Source organism: Cicer arietinum, chromosome 6 (genome assembly GCF_000331145.2).
Source record: "Cicer arietinum cultivar CDC Frontier isolate Library 1 chromosome 6, Cicar.CDCFrontier_v2.0, whole genome shotgun sequence".
Taxonomy (NCBI): Eukaryota; Viridiplantae; Streptophyta; class Magnoliopsida; order Fabales; family Fabaceae; genus Cicer; species Cicer arietinum.
This window is the reverse complement of record NC_021165.2, coordinates 25358443-25377580: the sequence shown is the minus strand read 5'-3', so window position 1 is coordinate 25377580 and position 19138 is coordinate 25358443. Positions and strand designations below refer to the sequence as shown.

Here is a 19138-nt window from a genome sequence, read left to right as displayed (position 1 = left end):
AGGATCACATGGAGCATTAAACTCTTTTCTCTTTTGATTTTTTGTAGTAGCTCCTTTGGTTTTCACTTTATCAAGTGGTAGACGCATTGTTATTGTATGTGAAAAACAAGTTTACGCACATTTGTTATAAATATCATTTGATCAACAATCTCTTGTGTCTTCGTGTACACTTTTATTGATTCCTATTCTTATAAGAAGTCATATTGTGATAGAGATTTTTCATACTCCAATTCATGCTCCATGCTTAATTTTCTCCAAAAAAATATGAATGGTATCTAAAGAGATAAGAGTACTAGATATCTGCAAATATGTCAACTCACAAGCACAATGTAATCCATGAGTTGTTCTGATTGAGCAACCACATGTTGTTTTTTCAATACCTAGTACCTACCATCTTAAATCTCTTTAACTCTTTATTAATTTTTTTAATATATTTCTTTGATACAAAGTGATACAATCTCTGATAAAATGGTGAATTAAACCTGTGCTCAATATTGATAATGTTTTTCTGAAAAGATGCTTAAATGCTACATATTTGGTTCTTCAACATCATATTCACAACATTTCATTATTTTCACAAGTCTCAGTTACTAGTTTTCAACATGTTTTTCAATCTCCAAGGAGTAGACTTAGCCCTACAAATAAATTAAATAACACAAATTAAAATAAATTACATAAATGATTCAACCATATCTACAAAGCAAACCATAAATTAAAATACATATTGGTCGTTGTATTATCTAAATTCATCACTCTATTGGTTCAAAAAACGACAAATCTTTCTTTGTAACCTGTGAACCATGAATTTTTAACATAATCAATAAAAATAATAATATTGGTAGACACTAACTCAAAGTGTTGCAAGTGATGGTCATACCCCTCCACACTAGTCGGATATAAAATCTTTTTCCATAAATCCGTTACCTCATTTTATCTATCATTCTTCACATATTGTTTGTGTTTTTCCTCAACATTTTCTTCATCTTTTTCTAGTAGTTGTATCAAATCTAATGGTAACAATTATTATTCAATTTTGTCCTTCAATATTTTTTGTCCATTCGAATACAACTTCTCGAAAGAGAAATATCTACAAAATACATTTAAGATAAAACATCAATATATGTGTATACATTAAAAATTAATAATATAAGTTATTATTAAGATTATTTGACCAATCATGAATTTATCAATGAAATCTACAAACGATGTAGCAGAAACTTCACCATCAACTCCATTCATACTTGATTTAATTTGAAAAAATATACCAAATTTAATTAATATTTATATTGTAAATACAATATTTTAAAAAAATAATGTAATTATTTTAATAAAAGAATATACATTAAAAAAATTTGAGTAATATTCTAATTTTTGAAACTTTCATGACTTTCATCTTCATTAACAATTTCGAAATATAAGTTTTGTTTTTGAAACTTTAGAAAATTTAATACTTCAAAGGTTCCAAAGTTTCAAAAATATGTATTTAAAAATTTTGTTGAAAATGAAAGTTTTGAAAATATATAACAAATACAATAAACTCTATTTCGAAACTTTTAAATTAATCAAAACTTTTGAATACTTAAAAAATCTGAACTCATTTTGTATTTCAAAAATTTTATAATCAACTAAAGATTCAAAATTTTGAAAATTTTCAATAACTAATTTTTGTAAAGATAGAACAAGTTTTAGTAACATTTTTTCATAAAAAGTCAAAAAGGGTAATGTGTATATATATATATGAGAGATTGAAGAGTAGATTGCTCTTCAAAGATTGTGGAAATGATGTTTGTTTTTTCTTCCAAGAAACATTAATTTTTTTTTACCTTTATCGCATTTTGTAATAAAAATAATACATTTTACACATAAAATATTGATATTAATTTTACTATATTCTCTATATAAATTTTTTTATATTGTCAACACACACAAAGTTATGAATTTTAAATTTGTATAAAATTGTGTATTTGATATGTAATATATTATATCACTCCATTATAAGGGACATACATTTACAAGATACACACATTTATGAATTTTAGATTTATATAAAATTGTGTGTTTGATTAATAATATATTATGCCACTCTATTATGAGTTACACACACGGGGTAAATTGAAGTTATGAATTCAACCATTCAATTGACTTGTATTTAACTTGTTGAAAAAATGAAGCGGTGATAGGACATTACATGTTGGTCCTCCGAATCAGTTTAAGAAGAGAAATTTTGACTTATTTTTATTTTTCTACAAGTCTATAAATACAAAGCCTTCATTTTTAGTTATTTTTGTTAGTGAGTTTATTATTTTTCTTTTGTTTATGGGAGAAATTTGGACTATTTTGAAATATGTTGGATTTACTATTTTGAGGTCATGGTTGGAGAACAATTTTTCTTTTTTATATTTTTTAATTATTGGTTAGTTAAAAAATTATTGACAACTATAAGTTGATATAGTGGAAGTTTCAATCCACTTATTTAAATTGATCTATTCGACCTCATTTTAAATATGTTAATAGTGTATTGGACTAAAATGGAGTAAATTGATATATTTCTCTATCCTTAAATTAATCTAATCTAAGATAAATTAAATTTGAGCCATACAAAATAGAGATTTGAGAATATTTTAAAATAATTTATCTTATCTAAAGTGAATAACTCATTTTAGAGAATAAAAGGAGTAATATCAACAATTGATTATAAAATAAATAATTTATATTATGTCTACATGTATAAACAATCACAAATAGTTATAACATTAACAATTGATTCATTCGCTTAACAAATATTTTACTTTAGAAGAGTTAAATTCATGTCAAAAACAAAACAAAACAAAACAAAACAAATTTTAATAAAGGGAAGTATATTAGTAAAACTGGAAGGTGCAAATAGCAGTACTTTTTTGCTAAACAGAATTAGCCCACTTGCACACAACCTAATCATGAATTGATCCCAAACATTTACCAAACAACAAAATCAATTAACCACGACAAAAACAAAAATTATCCAAATAAAAAAAATTTAATTACAATTTTTACTCTTTTAATTTTATAAATTCATAAAATTAATTCTTAATTTTTAAATTCAACGATTTTAATATCTTTTTTTTAATTTTATAATTTAAAACACAAACAATATAAAATATAATAAATTATATAATATATTATATAATAATGTTGAATAATTAATTCTAAAAAATGACAATAAATTTTTTTAGAAACTCTAATTTCAACTATTGGTATGATAAAGCAATAAAACGGTAAGATTTTAAAATAAAGGGACATTAAAATTATTATTTAATCGAGAAAAAAAATACAACAAATATATAAATAAACGAAACAGAATCTATATCATTCATTCATTTTGGTTCAATCAACCTGAAATGAAATGCCTCCAAATGGCACTTCTCAATCTTCCACGAATTTTCTTCTCTCTACCTCCTTCCTCTTTCTCCCTTTCAGTCCCTTCTCAACCTTTGTTTCAACCACTCTTTTCTTCTTCCACTTCGCTCCGTCGTCTTCGGTGCCGCGCCGTCACGCCAAATCCTCCTCCGCCACATAACTCTGATCCATCTCCGGGAAACGATTCAACACAACTTCAAGGTATAATCTTTAATTTCGTACTTTAGGTTTTGTTTATTTTTATCTATATTTCATTTTATTTATTTTTTATATATTTTTTGTATGTTAAGAGCATTGCATGACTTTAATGAGTTAATTCTATCACGTTTTTTTCCCTCATGCTCTGTTTAGAAACAGGAATTACAAATTGTATAAAAAAAAAAAAGAAAGAAACACGAATTAAAATTAAGTTAACGATACTCTTTCTTTATAACTGAGATGATGACTTGATTGATGTCAGTTCAACTATTTGGGGTTTGAAAGACACGTTTGTTTTTCTTTATTTTTATTGAATTGACATTGAGTGATTGTCCTAGTCGTAGAGACTAAAAGGAGCGTCGTCTATCATTAATAGAATTTCAAGTGAATTTTAAGCAACGGTGCAGTGTGGACCACATATCATCTTCCATAGTTAGTGTAGTAATTTAAGTTTCTTTTAGTTGGAATTGAAAGAGTTAAGAGTTAGGAAAATTCTAAGATTGAACACAACCATTTTGATAAGTGTTCTAGGACCAACACTTTAAAATCACTCAAAACTTTAACAGACGACTCATAATACCCACCGATATTAGAAGCTCATGGTTCTCATTGTGCTAACTAGTGAAACCATGACCTGATTAAATCCTTTTTTGGAAAGAAAAGAGAAAATAAATGTTAGCATTTCAAAAGTCAACTCATTTTTGTTTCCCTTTGTTTTTATCAAACCGACATCGATCATGTTACCATTGTACTCACGAGAACACAGATGATTGTGAGCTTCTACTTTGAAGGGACAACATTAATTTTCTTTGGTATTTCGAGTGACTTTCAAGTTTCAGTCCACTGTAGACTATTTATCAATTGTTAAAGTAGTCCGTCTAAGAATTAAGATAAAGTTGAAGGGGAAGTTTGATTTAGGTTCATGGATTTGAATTACTATGATCAATGTTAGTGGAATCGCGAGTTGGCTTGTAACATCGTGCGCTTATACGATCCAGAAAGAAGAAAACGTGCTGCGATGCGAGTGAAATCGTGATTTGTGGTGGAGCACTGAAAATGCGAAAAAACGTACACCTCATTTTATCGGGCCATACCAAATCTCGAGTCGTGTCGGCCGTGTAGCCTATGAAATAGCATTACCCCCTTCACTTCTGAACCTTTATAGTGTCTTCCATGTGTCCTGACAAAGTTCTGACTAGTGGTTATTTTCTTCATCTATGATAATTTTTATGCATATACGTATATAACTAAACTATATATAAAAGTAAATTTTTCTTTATTAGTAGGATCTTACGATCTATGCTATGATCCCCAAGTTACGATCTTTCAACCCCCTCCCGATCTTGCATATACTCTCGTTTTTTAAAAACATTGACTATGATGTTAGGTTGATTGTAAAACTTGTTATTCTTAAATCCTATTTTTATACTTTTTTTGAAGGATTTGTAAAGAGGAAACAAACTGTAAATAGTCATTTTTGAAATTATCAACGAAACTGGGATATATAAATGGAAAATCATTTTATAAAAGGAAACAAATACTAAGTGTCTTTTCGATTTGAGAAAATGTTTTCTGTTTCCGTTCAATTTTAATTGCAACGATGTCTCCTGTTTTAACTTGAATGGAAAACAGGGAAAATGCTAGTCAAATATTTGAAAACTAGAGGCAACTTTGCAATTTAAATCTTGAATAAAAAAAAGGAAACATAAAAGGGATAATGTTCTGTCATGTGATTATTATCATCTTCTTAAGCATTTCCACAATGTTATTTGCAACAGTGCCCTGCAATCATGCTTGGCATTCAATGATCAAAATTTTCTTTCTGTTGAAATGTTATAAGCATTAAATTCTGAATTTTATCATAAATACTAACTAGTTCTTCATTTCTTCCTTTGATATTGCACTACTTGCCAAACCTTTTGCCTTAGTTTGTGTTATGCAAGATATCAGTTCTACTGTGGACCTTCTTTTTTGGATAGATATGTCTTTGGCTCATAAAAGGATACTCACATTTATTTGGAAAATGATTTATAGTTTTGAAAGTTCACGGCCAACTTGCCACATTTGTATGTGAATGCAAAAACGCAAACTAGATAAGACAAAGTCACTTTATGTTGGGACATAGATTAGTAGAATTAGTTAATAGTGGTTAGTTAGTTATGAGGTTGTTAGGTCTATTGTGTATAAATAGGGGGCTATGTAGTTAGTTTGGGAAGAGATGGTGACTCTATTTCCCCGTAAGTACAGATCAGATGATTGCTGCAGGAATATTTGATAGAGTACGGGTTCGAACCCGAGATACTCCTTTTTCTCAACATTTAGTGTGAGATTTGCCGATAGACTCTATAGAACCAAAAAAAAAAAGAGTATTGACTCTATTGTGAGGGGAAACCTTGGAAGATAGATTGTTTCCTATTATTTCTTATCTTTTTTCTAAATATTAGTGTTCTTCCTCTAATGTCTTGAAATCCAAGTCTTGGGTTCCTAACACTTTATGATATAAAAATTTATTTGAAATGATCTTTTGTCTGGTGTAGCATATAAAATTATTTAAGATATGGTTTGTTTTTCATTCTCTCTTGTAAAAACCACTTTATGTTTTGTCAACTTCATTTGTATTTTGTTGACTGCTGATCTTCTATTTTGTTGCATTTTGTATTCTAAAAGTATGAAGCACCAATACCAGACATGACATTGACACGCCGACACTCATAGTAATTTGAGAAAACAGAAGTGATTGAATATAACTCTTTCTCTCCCAAAGTGTATATACCCCATGGGTGTCCACCAAACATTTTTCATGATTAGTTCTAGACTCAGGACACATATACTATATGAATGGTTATTTGCATAACTCCTTCATTTCTACTCAATGCCACAGTGTCCTTGGATAATTATTGGGTAAAATTATACCCTTATTTTGTTATATTGAACTCTGTAGCACCAACATTTCAGATCGAAAGTGTGTTCAGTGGCCGACACTTATCGGTGTCGGACACCGACACGACATGTGACTACCTTCAATTAATTCATTTTCTCAAATTTTTAGTTGACATGTCTGTGTCAGTGTCGTATCTGTTGTCCGTGTCTGAGTCAGTGTTTAATAAATATTGAATTACATATGATCAATTTCTATCACTCATGTTTTAATATGGTGTTTATGCTTCTATAACAAGTTGTAGCTTTTGGTATTGACAAGACCCTTTTTCTTTTGAGGTGCAGATGTAGCTTCATCATTATCAAAATTTCAAGATAGAGTACAGATCTTCTTTGCTGTTCTTTTCTGGATGTCTCTATTCTTTTGGGCTTCTGCTTGGGATGGAAGGAATAGACCAAACAAGGGATCAAGATTTAGAAAATAATAGTAAGCATTTAATTTGTATATATATTGAATTTATTTGAAGTTAGAGGGACAGAATCATACAGCAAAGGAAAAAAAATTAAAATATGTTAAATGAATGTTCTGATTCTCCATAATCTTCTCTAAAATATTTTGCATGCTAAATTTACCTATAGTTGTTTATAACATTGAAAATATATATTCATATTATAAAAGTTTGAAAATAAATATCTTTCTTCTTCTCTTCTTTGTGGTGCATTGGATGACTACGGGTATAACAATTAAAATATATATTCAGCTTTTAAATGTCTAAGATGAAAACGGAAGTTGAAGTTGTCTTGCAGATAGAGGTAATGGTTGAAATTTTGTGATTTTTTCCTGATACAGTTATATGAAAGTTTCTTAGTTAGTTTTACAAACAAAAATCCCATGGAACATAGCTTAATAAACTTTGAAGACTAAAAATAAAATCACATGGAACTATAGCTTAATAGTTAAAAGTTAAGCACATGTATGTTGAAGCATTTTAATATTGTTGTAGTTGTTAATGTAAAATGTTCTATTTGACCTTATGTAGTTTTGATGATGGAGATGCCAATCAATTTTTTTTAATGTAATTGTATGCTAACAAGTTAATTGAAGGTGAGGGGAGTAAAATTGCGGTTTCAAACTTTCAATTGCATTTTATGATCGTATTCAAAAACCCTTAAAATTTGATCAAACTTCCCTCTATATTGACTTTAGGGTATGTTGAGATGGAGGATTTTTTAAGAAACGAGAGAGTAGAGGTCTTATTTTTCTTTTTTAAATTAAAAATAATATTAAATGTTTTTTTTTTGAAAACAAATTAAGTGTAATTGAATTATTATATAATTATTTATTAAATTGTTCTTTTAATTTTTTTATTTTAAATATTAAATATATATTAAAATATAGATTTAGTCCTTTAAAGTCATCTCTTCTAAAATTCAACGTCTAAATATATTCTTAGGGTCTATTAATGGTCATGATCCTGACTCAATCATAGTATTTGATAACATGACTTTATTGTTTATTTTATATTGCCTCTTTAATTAAATAATTTATTTTTAATAAGTTGAATTAAAAATGAGCATGATAAAATAAGAAAAGTAATTTACTCTATTAGCCTTAAAAAATAAAAAATAAAATGTAAATCTAACAAAAAAAATGTATAATTTTATCACAAAGATAGTTTTGTTATTTTATATAATCTAATAAATTAAAAATATATTAAAGTTATAATATTTAAAATTAATTTTATTATAAAAATATGAATATTAATTTCATTTTTTAAAACATAATGTTCTTATAAGACTAAGTTTTGTCATTTACATAGAATATATATAATTTCTTTATTTAGTTTATCTAACATATTAAATAGAATAATTTAGTTATTCATGATTTTTTTTAATTTAAAATTGTTTATTTAATAGTATCAATAAATTTTTTTAAATATAAAATTATTTATTACTTATTTAAATTATTTTTTTTTTGTCAAATTATAAAATGTTACCAATTAAATCAAAACATATAAATGTGAATTGTTTCACATAAGTAATTTTTTTATTAAAATATTATATATATTAAGCCACACTGTGACGGAATGTGTACATAATATGATAAATATTTATCATATCGTAAATCATGATCTTATCCTATTGATATCATCATTTTATTCTATTTATCTCCTATCGAGACCATCAAAGGGTCCATAACACATGATGAGTCTGTTTTTGTTTGGTGAATGTTCTTAGTGTTCATTTGATCACGACCAGGTCGAATAGCTTCCAAAATTTTATAAAGACTAACATGTTTATACTGTTAGTGTATAAGTGATTGAACTCTTTTGTAATTGCGTCTCTTTTCTTTTAGAATGGGCTGGTGTTTTCTTTCATAGTAATCACAGCACTCCTAATATATTCTTATATGTTTCATCTAATATATAAGTGGATCACCCGCACTCGGTGTTGGAAACCGACTACAGTTAGTATTTGAATTTAGCCACATCTACACATAGATTTCATGACATATCAAAATTAGTGTTGTATTTGTGTCATACATCACATATGTCATAGACCTAGTTGTTTAAAATATGATATAAGTATATAAAGGGAAGTGAATGCTATGATAGATAGTTTTATAATTGGTCCATTATAGATATAGTTATCAAATGAACTGATTCGATTTGCTCGAATTCGATGAATTTATCATATGAATGGATTAGTTTGGCTCAACTTATTTTATTTTAGTGCTGCAATTTATCAAGGTTGGTATGTCTACTTTAGGTTATGTGCATCAGTGGGTCATTTTGACCTTTTTTTTTTCATTGGACACTTCTCTATTCTAATTAATAAAAAAAACACGATTACACAAAAACACTCAATCACCGCAAACTATAGTAGAGATATTGAAATAAAATAATAACACCACATACATTAGGTAACAAATGTCTTGCATTGTTTAGAGTACTACCTAAGTCTCTATTGTAAGACCTTCTTGTGTAAATCACGGGAATTAAGAAAATTAATAGTAGTAGTATTAAAGTTGTTAGATAATTTAGATAGAATGTCTTATTGGTTTATCATTGAAGAGAGAGTTAATTTATAGTTTTATTTTAGTATTTACTGTAGATTGTAGAAAACATGGATAAGTTTGTAAAGAAATAATTAATACATTTGAAAAAGTGAAAAATACCTTATAAAATGGACAAAGAAAAGGGGTTTTATATTTAGGGAAGAAGTTAGCATTTGTTACAAATTACAATTAGAGATAGAAAAATTAGGTCTTACCTAGCAAAATATTCATCTGGTCGTTATTATAAGAAATGAGTTAAAATTTAGTAAATAAAAGTGGATATAACTAGTTTATAATATCAATTAAATATATAAATTTTTGTTGACTAAATTTTAATTTAATTCTCTCTTATAAAAAAGGACTAGAGAAAAAAGATAACAAAGCAATTAAAGTGAATAATTTTTTTTTGACAATGACAAAAGTAAAAAAATAAAATAAAAATTAATTAAACTTTTGAAGAAAAAAAAGATAGATTTATTTTTTTCTTTAAAAAATGGACTAGATCAAAGCCCGTAGGGCTAGCTCACCCAAATAGGTCAAAAAGATGAAAAATTTCCCTTGTACCCTCCTTATTATACATATACCCCCAAATTTAGAATGAAATGACTATTTTACCCTCGTATAAATAATAAAACCTCACAAAATTATCATTCCACATTTTTACATTTCCGGAACAGAGAGTAAGTTTTTTTTCCCAAATTTCCGGAGAAGTTGAGAAACAAGTTTTCCGGTACAGAAGTTGTACTCCGGAAACCTTGTTGTAATGTTTATTGATGCATTGACACCTGCAGATGTTATATGGAGACCATGGGAGAATCACAGGGGTGTCATTCCTTTTGATGATATCACGCTTTATACTGGTCACATTCGATTATGCAGCACTGTAGTGAAATATCTATCAGAGAGGTATTTGAGACAATTCGGATATATCCAATATATTCCTTCACCGCCACTTTCAGATCCTGCTAGATTATTTGATGTAGATGTGGAATGGTTGGGATATGTGACGCAGTGACAGAGCTATTTCACAAGCTTCGTCCAGCTACATATCCATCTGAGTGTGAAGATGGATATTTGGAGTGGTTCTATTAGGTGTCTCATCCATTGCTGGTGCGACCAAATGGTGTACCTCAGGTCCCACGTTATAGTGTACCGCCCACCAGTGCAGATGCTTCTAGTTCACAGCCGCCACCTATCCTACAGCAGATCGGTGATCTTATACAACAGGGGTTGAGTGAACATCAAGCTAGTCCAGATGATGAGTTGTATATTCACTTTTATAAAGCTTTGTATTTATCACGTAGTCGCACTAGTTAGTAGTAACACTTTTGATGAACTATTGTTATGTCGGTTACTTTATTAATTATTAAATATTGTTATGTCGGTTACTTTATTAATTATTAAATATTGTTATGTCGGTTACTTTATTAATTATTAAATATTGTTATGTCGGTTACTTTATGAAATAAATACAAGATAAAATCAATTACTAAAAGGCATAACAAAAAGCTAAAATTAATTAATAACAATTGAAATGTCGGTTACATTAAAGTGATTTTGTGTCAATTTTAAAACATTAAGGTTCATCTAAAGACATTTGCATCTACGAGTTCCGTAGGTGGATTTTGGGTAACACGTGACAACCGGTCTAATAAATACCCCCAGTGTTGTAGACGGTCTATGTATGCTATTGCCCAAGAAGTTGCTTCATTGGTATGATATTGCTTCCAACCTGGTGCAATGTCTGGCATTGGAAATCCATCTTTCATCTTTAATTGCAAAAATTAAATAAATTAACAAAATATAAGACAAAAATTATCAGAATAAAATTTAAAAAAGTATAAGAAAATAATTACCGGAACCCAGTGATTTCCATTAACAAAACCAATACAACAAATGCGATCATTTTTTGTCGATCCGGAATGTGAACCCCTCATAGGAAAGAAAGTCATTGAAAATGTCATACCGAACGTGACAAGAATAATATTATATGTTGTCGCTATCACGTAACCCATATCAGGTATGGACAACCATTTATCCATGGGTTGAACACCTAAGCCGGATATCATCAACGAATCTCTTACTTCTTTAATGTGTCCTGTGAACAATCTATCATATGGAGTTACATGAGAAACAATCTCTTGATCCAATCTCTTGCGGACCAAAGACCAACACTCTTCACCGAAACCAAGCAATAATGCAATAGCGCGAAAACCACAATTTCCATCAGCTGCCACGTCAAATATCTCTCATAACATCGGAGTCTTCACGCTTTCTATTCCAGCACACATATTTTGCATCTTCAATTAACTTGAATAAATGTTGCATCTTTGTTCTATTACCTCTCACGTGCAATCGAATGATACTTCTCTGTTTATATATTTGTGAGATCTTAGTAACATCACTCTTATCTCGGTCTTGCAATGAGAGTAATATGTGTCTCGGTGCAACATTATATTTTGTTAATTCATGAACATGCTTTCTTTCTTCTTCATTTAAGCGTCCAACATATGCATGCCCCTCCAAAGTATCAGGTAATTCATGGTTGTGAATTCCACAAATTACTTTAACTATCCATCATGAACTATCTTTTAATGGTTTTGATCTAAGCTTGAAAGGACAACCACATTTTTTTGTTGAAATAAAATAATTATAACTAATCACAAAAATATATTTTTATAATATTAATATTAAATATATTTATTCATACCTGATCTGTGTCAAAAATATTTGTAGTATCGACGCATGTTTTGTCCATTAATAGTAGTGGATTATCCATATCTATTAACATTTTAAAAAAAAATTAAAAAACTTAAAAAAAATTAAAAAAAGTTGGTCTGTACCAGAAAACTTAGAAATGAAGTTTTCCAGAATCTACTACAATACCGGAATACTTGTCAAATAAGGTTTTCGGTACACAACGTTTCCCTTCTGTACCGGAAAACTCGGTTTTAACATTTCTGGTACTTTACTCTGTACCGGAAATCTCTTTACAAGTATTCCGGTAGTTACCGGAAAACTGGAGTCTACCAGAAATCTCTTTTACGGCTGGGTGAATGACAAAATGGTGAAAAAATAATTACATTTATTTTCTTTGAAATAGCAACAAAAAAATTGAGGGTAGTTTTGGCATTTTCGAATTTTTTTGGGGGTACAAGGCAAACTGTGGAGATACAGGGGAAATTTTTCCAAAAAGATTTAGTTGTTTTTAAATTTTATTTTTTACAGCATGACCCATATTGAATTAAGGGCAAAATTGGTTTGGCCTACAACTCATTTTGACAACTGTAACTGCAGTAATACTTAAAAATCAATTAAAATTTTAATGACACAAATTTTTTTGAAAGTTAATTATTTTCTACGTCTTTATAATTAAAATAATGATTTAATTATAATTTTGAAAAGTAGAGTCAATAATTATTAAAATTTTGAATATTTTATATTTTTAATCAACTAATTTTAGATAACTTTTACACAATTGCACTATTTACCGAAATGGTCAAGTTAAAATTTGTCATATAAGCATAGTGCCACAGTCTATTTCAAAAGTATAATGTATTTGAAGAGAGTCTGTCGACATAAAAAGTCACAATCACGTGTAATATGTGAGGCTCGTAATAAGGCACCGTTATCCAAGAGCTAACATTAGCAGACAGACAACATTACTATTTCAAGAATATTGTTGAAGTTGTAATCTATTCCAAAAATAGCTGAAAATTCTATGGATTTATTATTTTTTATGTATAATAGAATTATAAATTTTATTTATACTGTGAAAATTTTCCGTCCATGACTCAAACCGAATCTGATGAAATTGGTGCATATTATCGATGCAATAAATAATAACTAAATTGATAAAAAAAATCATATTTATTTATAAAATTGTTAAGGTTATAATAGCTCTAGAAGACTAGAAAAACTTGGTTGGGTCCTGATATTTGAGCACAAATATTTGGGCAGACATACAAATATAATTTTAATTTTAGTTTATGTCTATATAAATTTACTCCTAGAATCCACACAAGTGTGGTTCATCCCTAATAGAACAAATCTTTCTGATAATAAAATGAAATTGTTACATTCATTTTTATAAAATATTAAACATAATTGGTTTATGCAAGTTAAACGATAAAGAAAGTTTGGACTTTGAAGTTTGTCTTGATTGATGTGACCCACGTGAGCTATTTTGCATAATGACAATATCTTTCACTATTTTAGTAAGTGATTATTGTCTTTCAAGTGACATAATTTTATATTAATTAATTTAATTACCTGTTACGTGGACTAACATACAAGCAATTACCAATATTACTTTAGGGTCAGTTTGCCAGTTAATTTTTTTAGAGGATTTTGAAATGGAGCACTTTGGAGGTAAATTTATATCTTAATATAAATTTAATATTTTAAAAATTTTAAAAAACAATATAATAAATAAATATATAATATCATGTTTTTTTTTTAAAATATCAAATATAAATTTAACTCTTTAAAGTATTTGCTTCCAAAAACAGTTATATAAAGAGACGCTAAGATACATGTGAAAATGCGTTCTAATTCTAACATAATCAACCTCTAAAACTCTAGAACTTCATTTTAAATACTACTAAGGAGATAATACAAGAGAATATCTTTATTAAGAAGATATTATTTGTAGAATACTTTAATTATATATTATTAATAAAATTAAGTAGATGATTCTATATAATATCTTTATTAAAAAAATATTATTCATAGAATATCTTTATTATTTATTACTAACAAAATATTATATGGTAAAACATAGGTGAATTTTTCGGATTGCTTTTATAAGTGGTTCACTGTTGACTGATACATAAAAATCATTGACAATTTTAATTATTTTTTACAATATTTTTTAAAAGTAATAACTAATGACATTCACCATATTTATAGATAAGATGGTGACCCGATTGATGTCTATTTAATAGAAAATATATATTTATTGTATTTTTATCGAACTAAAATTATTATTTTAATCGTAAAAATAAAAATGATCATTAACTTCTGCTTCTAAGAAATATCGTATATAAATATTAAAGTTTTAAATTTTTCTCAAATATCAAAACATGGTGAACGTGATCTATATAAAAATTGTCATTTTAATATACTATAATTTGTATGTGATTATTAGAATATTATTTTAAAATCTTTCTATGTTGCTTGCTACATTATTAGCAAATGTAATATGCAAACAAAATATGCCCATGGTTCCTTGAACCAGGTGATGTTGCTAAATATTTGGCATTATTTGTGAAAAATATACAAAATGGTAATTGCACTTGTTCAAAACTCATTTGTGGCCGTTCAATTTTGCAACTCAAACCCAAAAAGGGTTGGTCCCTCCATTTCATGCATTGCTATTGTATTCATTGTCAAGCTTATATACTTTGTGCCAATTGTTTATGCATATTGGATATCACATTATCTTATATTATATAAATATAAATAATTAATGAATCCTATGAGATTCTTGTTTCTACTATTGCATTAATAGATCACACTATTAAATTAAATTAAATATGATACGACATTATTTTTTGTCCACATTAAATTATATGATGTGTTGTGTCATAAAGATGCAAATTTTAATGTACACTAGCAAAAAATTGAGTATTTATAATAGGTGATGTATAAGTGAAAATTAAAAATTTGTGTACGGATATATATAAATGGTTCCGACACATTGTTGTTTTGACTTTCTCCATTTTATAAATATCAACTTGTTTTATAAATATCAACTTGTGATGTCACTATGGTAGGGTTAAATGATTATCTCATTCATTCACTCTAAACCAATTTAATTGCTTTCTTAGTGTTTAACTTTCCTCTCTTATATCATTTTAATTTGCAACACTTCTTTTTCAGCTTGCTATATCTACCCTCATCATTCTATTTACATTAGCTAGCTCTTATATCTTTTAGTTTTTTTCTTTCTTAATTATTGAAGATGCTACTTAGAAGCTCCTCAGCTCCAATTCTAGGTTCATTGTTACTCTATAATTCCAAAGAGTGTTCTCTTGAGCCAGAACATACTCTTAAGCTACCATTTTTAAGCCTAAGTAAAAAATTGGCTAAGATAGACCTTAAAAACTCGTTAAGTCCTAAGAGAACAATTCTTGTGCCATGTAGTAATGTTCTAACAAATATTAAAGAAAGAAATGAAGTGAAAGATGCTAAGATGGTGCAAAATTCAATTATTGGTGGGGGTATGGGGAGTAATGGTGGATGTAAAGGTGGTGGAAGAGGGTGGAATTTGAATGAAGGAAATAATCATGGTAGAGATAGGATAGATACTTATTACAAGAACATGATTCAAGCACACCCTTGTGATGCTCTTTTGCTTGGAAATTATGCAAAGTTTTTGAAGGAGGTAATCATTATTATTATTATTATTATTATTATTTGCATGGCTACTTAATTATACTTTATAATGTCTTCTTACTTTTAAAATTGAAAAATGAAGTTGTAAACAAAATTATTTCCATTATTTTCGAAAATATATTTTTATTAATTAACTATTGCTTCATTTTATCTCTTTGACACTGACTCATTTCAAGAGTTTTTCGTCAAAGTAAACTAAATACTCATTTTAAGAAATAAAAACATAAAATATCTTTAAAAAATAAATGTCTTCAAAATTTATCTAATTGGTCTAATTATTTACTAATACAAAAAATTCTTTGGCTTGCTAGATTTTCTATTAGTTGATATATAAAAATGCAATGAAAAATAAAATCCTTTTTTGTTTTTAAAGTAAGAGAAAATTATTATTAAAATAAATAACATTAATAACTATTTAATAACCATTATAAAGTCAAATTATTGTCACTGATTAACATGAAGTATACTACAAAAGTCTTCATTAATGAAAATGCACGTGTAGATATTTATATGTATCTTTGTCTTATATGGAACTTTAGTTGTTTTGATGATATTGAGTTTGCAAATAGGTTTGTGGAGATTATACTAAAGCAGAGGAGTATCTAGAAAGGGCAATTTTGTCTAATCCTGGTGATGGTCATATTCTATCCATCTATGCAGATTTAATATGGCAAACAGATAAGAATGTTGGTCGAGCTCAAGAATATTTTGATCAAGCTTTTGAAAGTGCCCCAGATGATTGGTATGATATATAAATAAATATAATAATTTTTTTTGAATATGGTTCTGTTTTCCTATACATTTGACTAGTTATTAGAGGGAATAATAGACTCTTTTGATGTGGCTTATTTTACTATTATTTTTATTATCCTTGACAGTTTTTTCTTTTAAAAAATCACATCTTTTATTTTTATAATTTACAAAAACTAAAATAAATTATATTAAAAAAATACAACAAATTTATGAACACTCTTGTGCTCGTCTGGACGCTAGTATTAAACATAAAATCAAAGATAAATATTTTTTAGTTTCAACTGCAATTTTTATTTTCTTATATTCGTTGACTCACGGTATTAAGCCAAACTTATATGTCAAGTTGAATAATGAACTCAAAGCCATAGTGTGATGTCACGATGCTTATTTAATTAAATTCTTACTCTCTATTCTAATTAGAAATCACTTTTAGGAAAGAAAAAAAAACTGTCTCAAATTATAAGAATAGGATATATATTGTCTCCAATATTGAGTTGTTAATACCAATATAAAGTCATTATGGTAGGAGAGAGATATTGATTACAACTTTAAATATTTTAGTAAGGGTAAAATAGGAAAGTAATTTATTTATTTTTAACAAAATCAACAAAAAATATGAGACCTTTTTATGTGTGAAATTGTCAAAGTTATTTAAAATTTGGGATGGGTCATATTATTTTATGTTCTCATGTTTATGCAGCTATGTCTTGGCTTCATATGCTAATTTCCTTTGGGATGCTGAAAATGAAGAAGATAATGACTACCAAATTAAATCCGATCACAGCCATACATATCCAACTAGTCTCTTTCAAGAAACCAAACATTGCCCTCCTTTAACTGCAGCCTCATAAGCCTTAACCCTGTCTCTTGAGTTAAAGTGGCTATGTGGATAAATTGCATGACAAATATTGAAGCATATTGTCTCCAATAATTATTGGGAGTTGGTCTAATAGCAATGAGTATCAACTGTAAATAGATTTATTATGAATTATAAAAAAAAAGTTATTTATGCATTTGGTGGTTTAGAGTTTTTTTTTTAGAGTTTTTAAAAAAACAAAAGTTATTTAACGTTTGTTTAATGTGATGAAAATAATTTTTTTTAAACTATCTATAAAAAATTATTTTTATGAGAAATTATTTAAAATCATTTTTTATTTGAAATATTTTTAAATTATTTTTAGACTCTTTATTTTTCAAAAGATATAACAAATAGCTAAAAACTTAAAAAAAAATAAGTGATTATTTTTAAATTAATCATATAATAATATATAAGAAATTAATTTTTATTGCCTCTTGGGCTAGTTATATTAGTGCATAATGGATATAAGAATTACATATATTACACCAATTTTATGAAAATCAGGTTAAATAAATATGTAAGGTGACAATTTTGTAAATCAAATACAAAAATTATATAAAGCGTGTAACATATGACACCAATTTTATTACAAGATATATTCATATTTTTACGCGGTGATAATGTTATAGATAATTGAAAATAATTTTTATAAATAACGTAGCTTTTAATAAAAAAATTAAAACAAGTGTCCCTATGTGTTAATATATATGACACTTATTATTTATAGCGTAAGTGTTAAAGAATAACTTTTTCGATAAAAAAAAATGTATTTTTTTAATTAAAAGTTAACACCTGTTTTTCATAAAAATTAGTATTGTATGTTATCACATATGACACTAGATATTAAAAAAAAAACAAGTGTTACAAGTTAATTTTTGTGTGTGAAAAAAAACAAGTGTTACACCTTTTCTCTTCAGCTCTTCTTTATTGTTTTTGATCTTAACAACAGTTTTTCATGTTATCTTCTCTTTTTCTCTTCTTTATCTTTTTGTTGATTTTATGATTTGATTTTATTGTTTGTTTGATGAGTAATTGTATTATTGTATGAACTTTAAGATTTTGTTGTTTGTTTGATGCATCATGTATGTTTGTTTGGTGGATTTGATTTTGTTGTTTGTTTGGTGGATCATTTATGTTACTATTATTTGATGTATGTATGTAAGACCAATTTCATCTATTATATGAGTTTTTCAAAAGACCATTAAGTTCATGTTTGAGTTAGAATGTTTATTTAGAAGGTGAGTAATGGTTTTAGAACTAATGTTGGATTGCACTAGCACTGCACAGATTGCACTAGAATTGAACGTTGTTGTAAAGTTCTTTTCGGTTTGTTTAGAATTTCATTTAATTGTCGATTATGGCTATTAAAGCATGACAATACCTGCGCATTTTTCTATTCTAATTAAATATATTTTTAATTTTTTTTTATTGTTTATTGGGATATATAGAAGTAGTATAATATTTAAGTGTGTCTATATTTTTTTTTTCTTTTAGAACATAGTTATGAACCGTAGTTAGATGAAAAAAATAATTTGATAGAGTTTTAAAGTTTTTAAAACTTGCTGAAGCTAATCTACCTTATAATAATAATAGAAGAA

The 19138-nt window shown here is 27.4% G+C and overlaps 2 protein-coding genes and 1 non-coding gene across 3 annotated transcripts; 2 read left to right on the top strand and 1 right to left on the bottom strand.

Moving 5' to 3' along the window:
• Positions 1–3344: 3344 nt before the first annotated feature.
• On the top strand, positions 3345–10335 carry LOC101493454 (uncharacterized). The gene is made up of 3 exons (XR_012163451.1): positions 3345–3597; positions 6817–7284; positions 10321–10335. It is a non-coding gene; the product is annotated as an uncharacterized protein (transcript).
• Positions 10336–11112: 777 nt separating this feature from the next.
• Positions 11113–12487, bottom strand: LOC101502904 (uncharacterized). The gene is made up of 3 exons (XM_012717624.1): positions 12424–12487; positions 11386–11759; positions 11113–11298 (listed from the first exon to the last, which is right to left on the bottom strand). The coding sequence occupies exons 1-3, from the start codon at positions 12485–12487 to the stop codon at positions 11113–11115; spliced, it is 624 nt and encodes a 207-aa protein (XP_012573078.1).
• Positions 12488–15365: 2878 nt separating this feature from the next.
• Positions 15366–17694, top strand: LOC101503237 (uncharacterized). The gene is made up of 3 exons (XM_004506915.4): positions 15366–15917; positions 16498–16670; positions 17382–17694. Exons 1-3 carry the CDS (start codon positions 15495–15497, stop codon positions 17530–17532), a joined length of 747 nt encoding a protein of 248 aa, XP_004506972.1. The 5' UTR covers positions 15366–15494; the 3' UTR covers positions 17533–17694.
• Positions 17695–19138: the final 1444 nt, after the last annotated feature.

What these genes read in the sequence shown, in the direction of transcription:
- LOC101502904 (XM_012717624.1), bottom strand. Translation starts at nt 12,487, where the DNA reads ATGTTAAAACCGAGTTTTCCGGTACAGAAGGGAAACGTTGTGTACCGA. An exon ending in CCGAAAACCTTATTTGACAA is followed by an intron (nt 11,760 to 12,423) that starts GTATTCCGGTAT and finishes TTGACGTGGCAG; the next exon opens with CTGATGGAAATTGTGGTTTT. An exon ending in ATGGAAATCACTGGGTTCCG is followed by an intron (nt 11,299 to 11,385) that starts GTAATTATTTTC and finishes TTGCAATTAAAG; the next exon opens with ATGAAAGATGGATTTCCAAT.
- LOC101503237 (XM_004506915.4), top strand. Translation starts at nt 15,495, where the DNA reads ATGCTACTTAGAAGCTCCTCAGCTCCAATTCTAGGTTCATTGTTACTC. An exon ending in ATGCAAAGTTTTTGAAGGAG is followed by an intron (nt 15,918 to 16,497) that starts GTAATCATTATT and finishes GTTTGCAAATAG; the next exon opens with GTTTGTGGAGATTATACTAA. An exon ending in GAAAGTGCCCCAGATGATTG is followed by an intron (nt 16,671 to 17,381) that starts GTATGATATATA and finishes ATGTTTATGCAG; the next exon opens with CTATGTCTTGGCTTCATATG.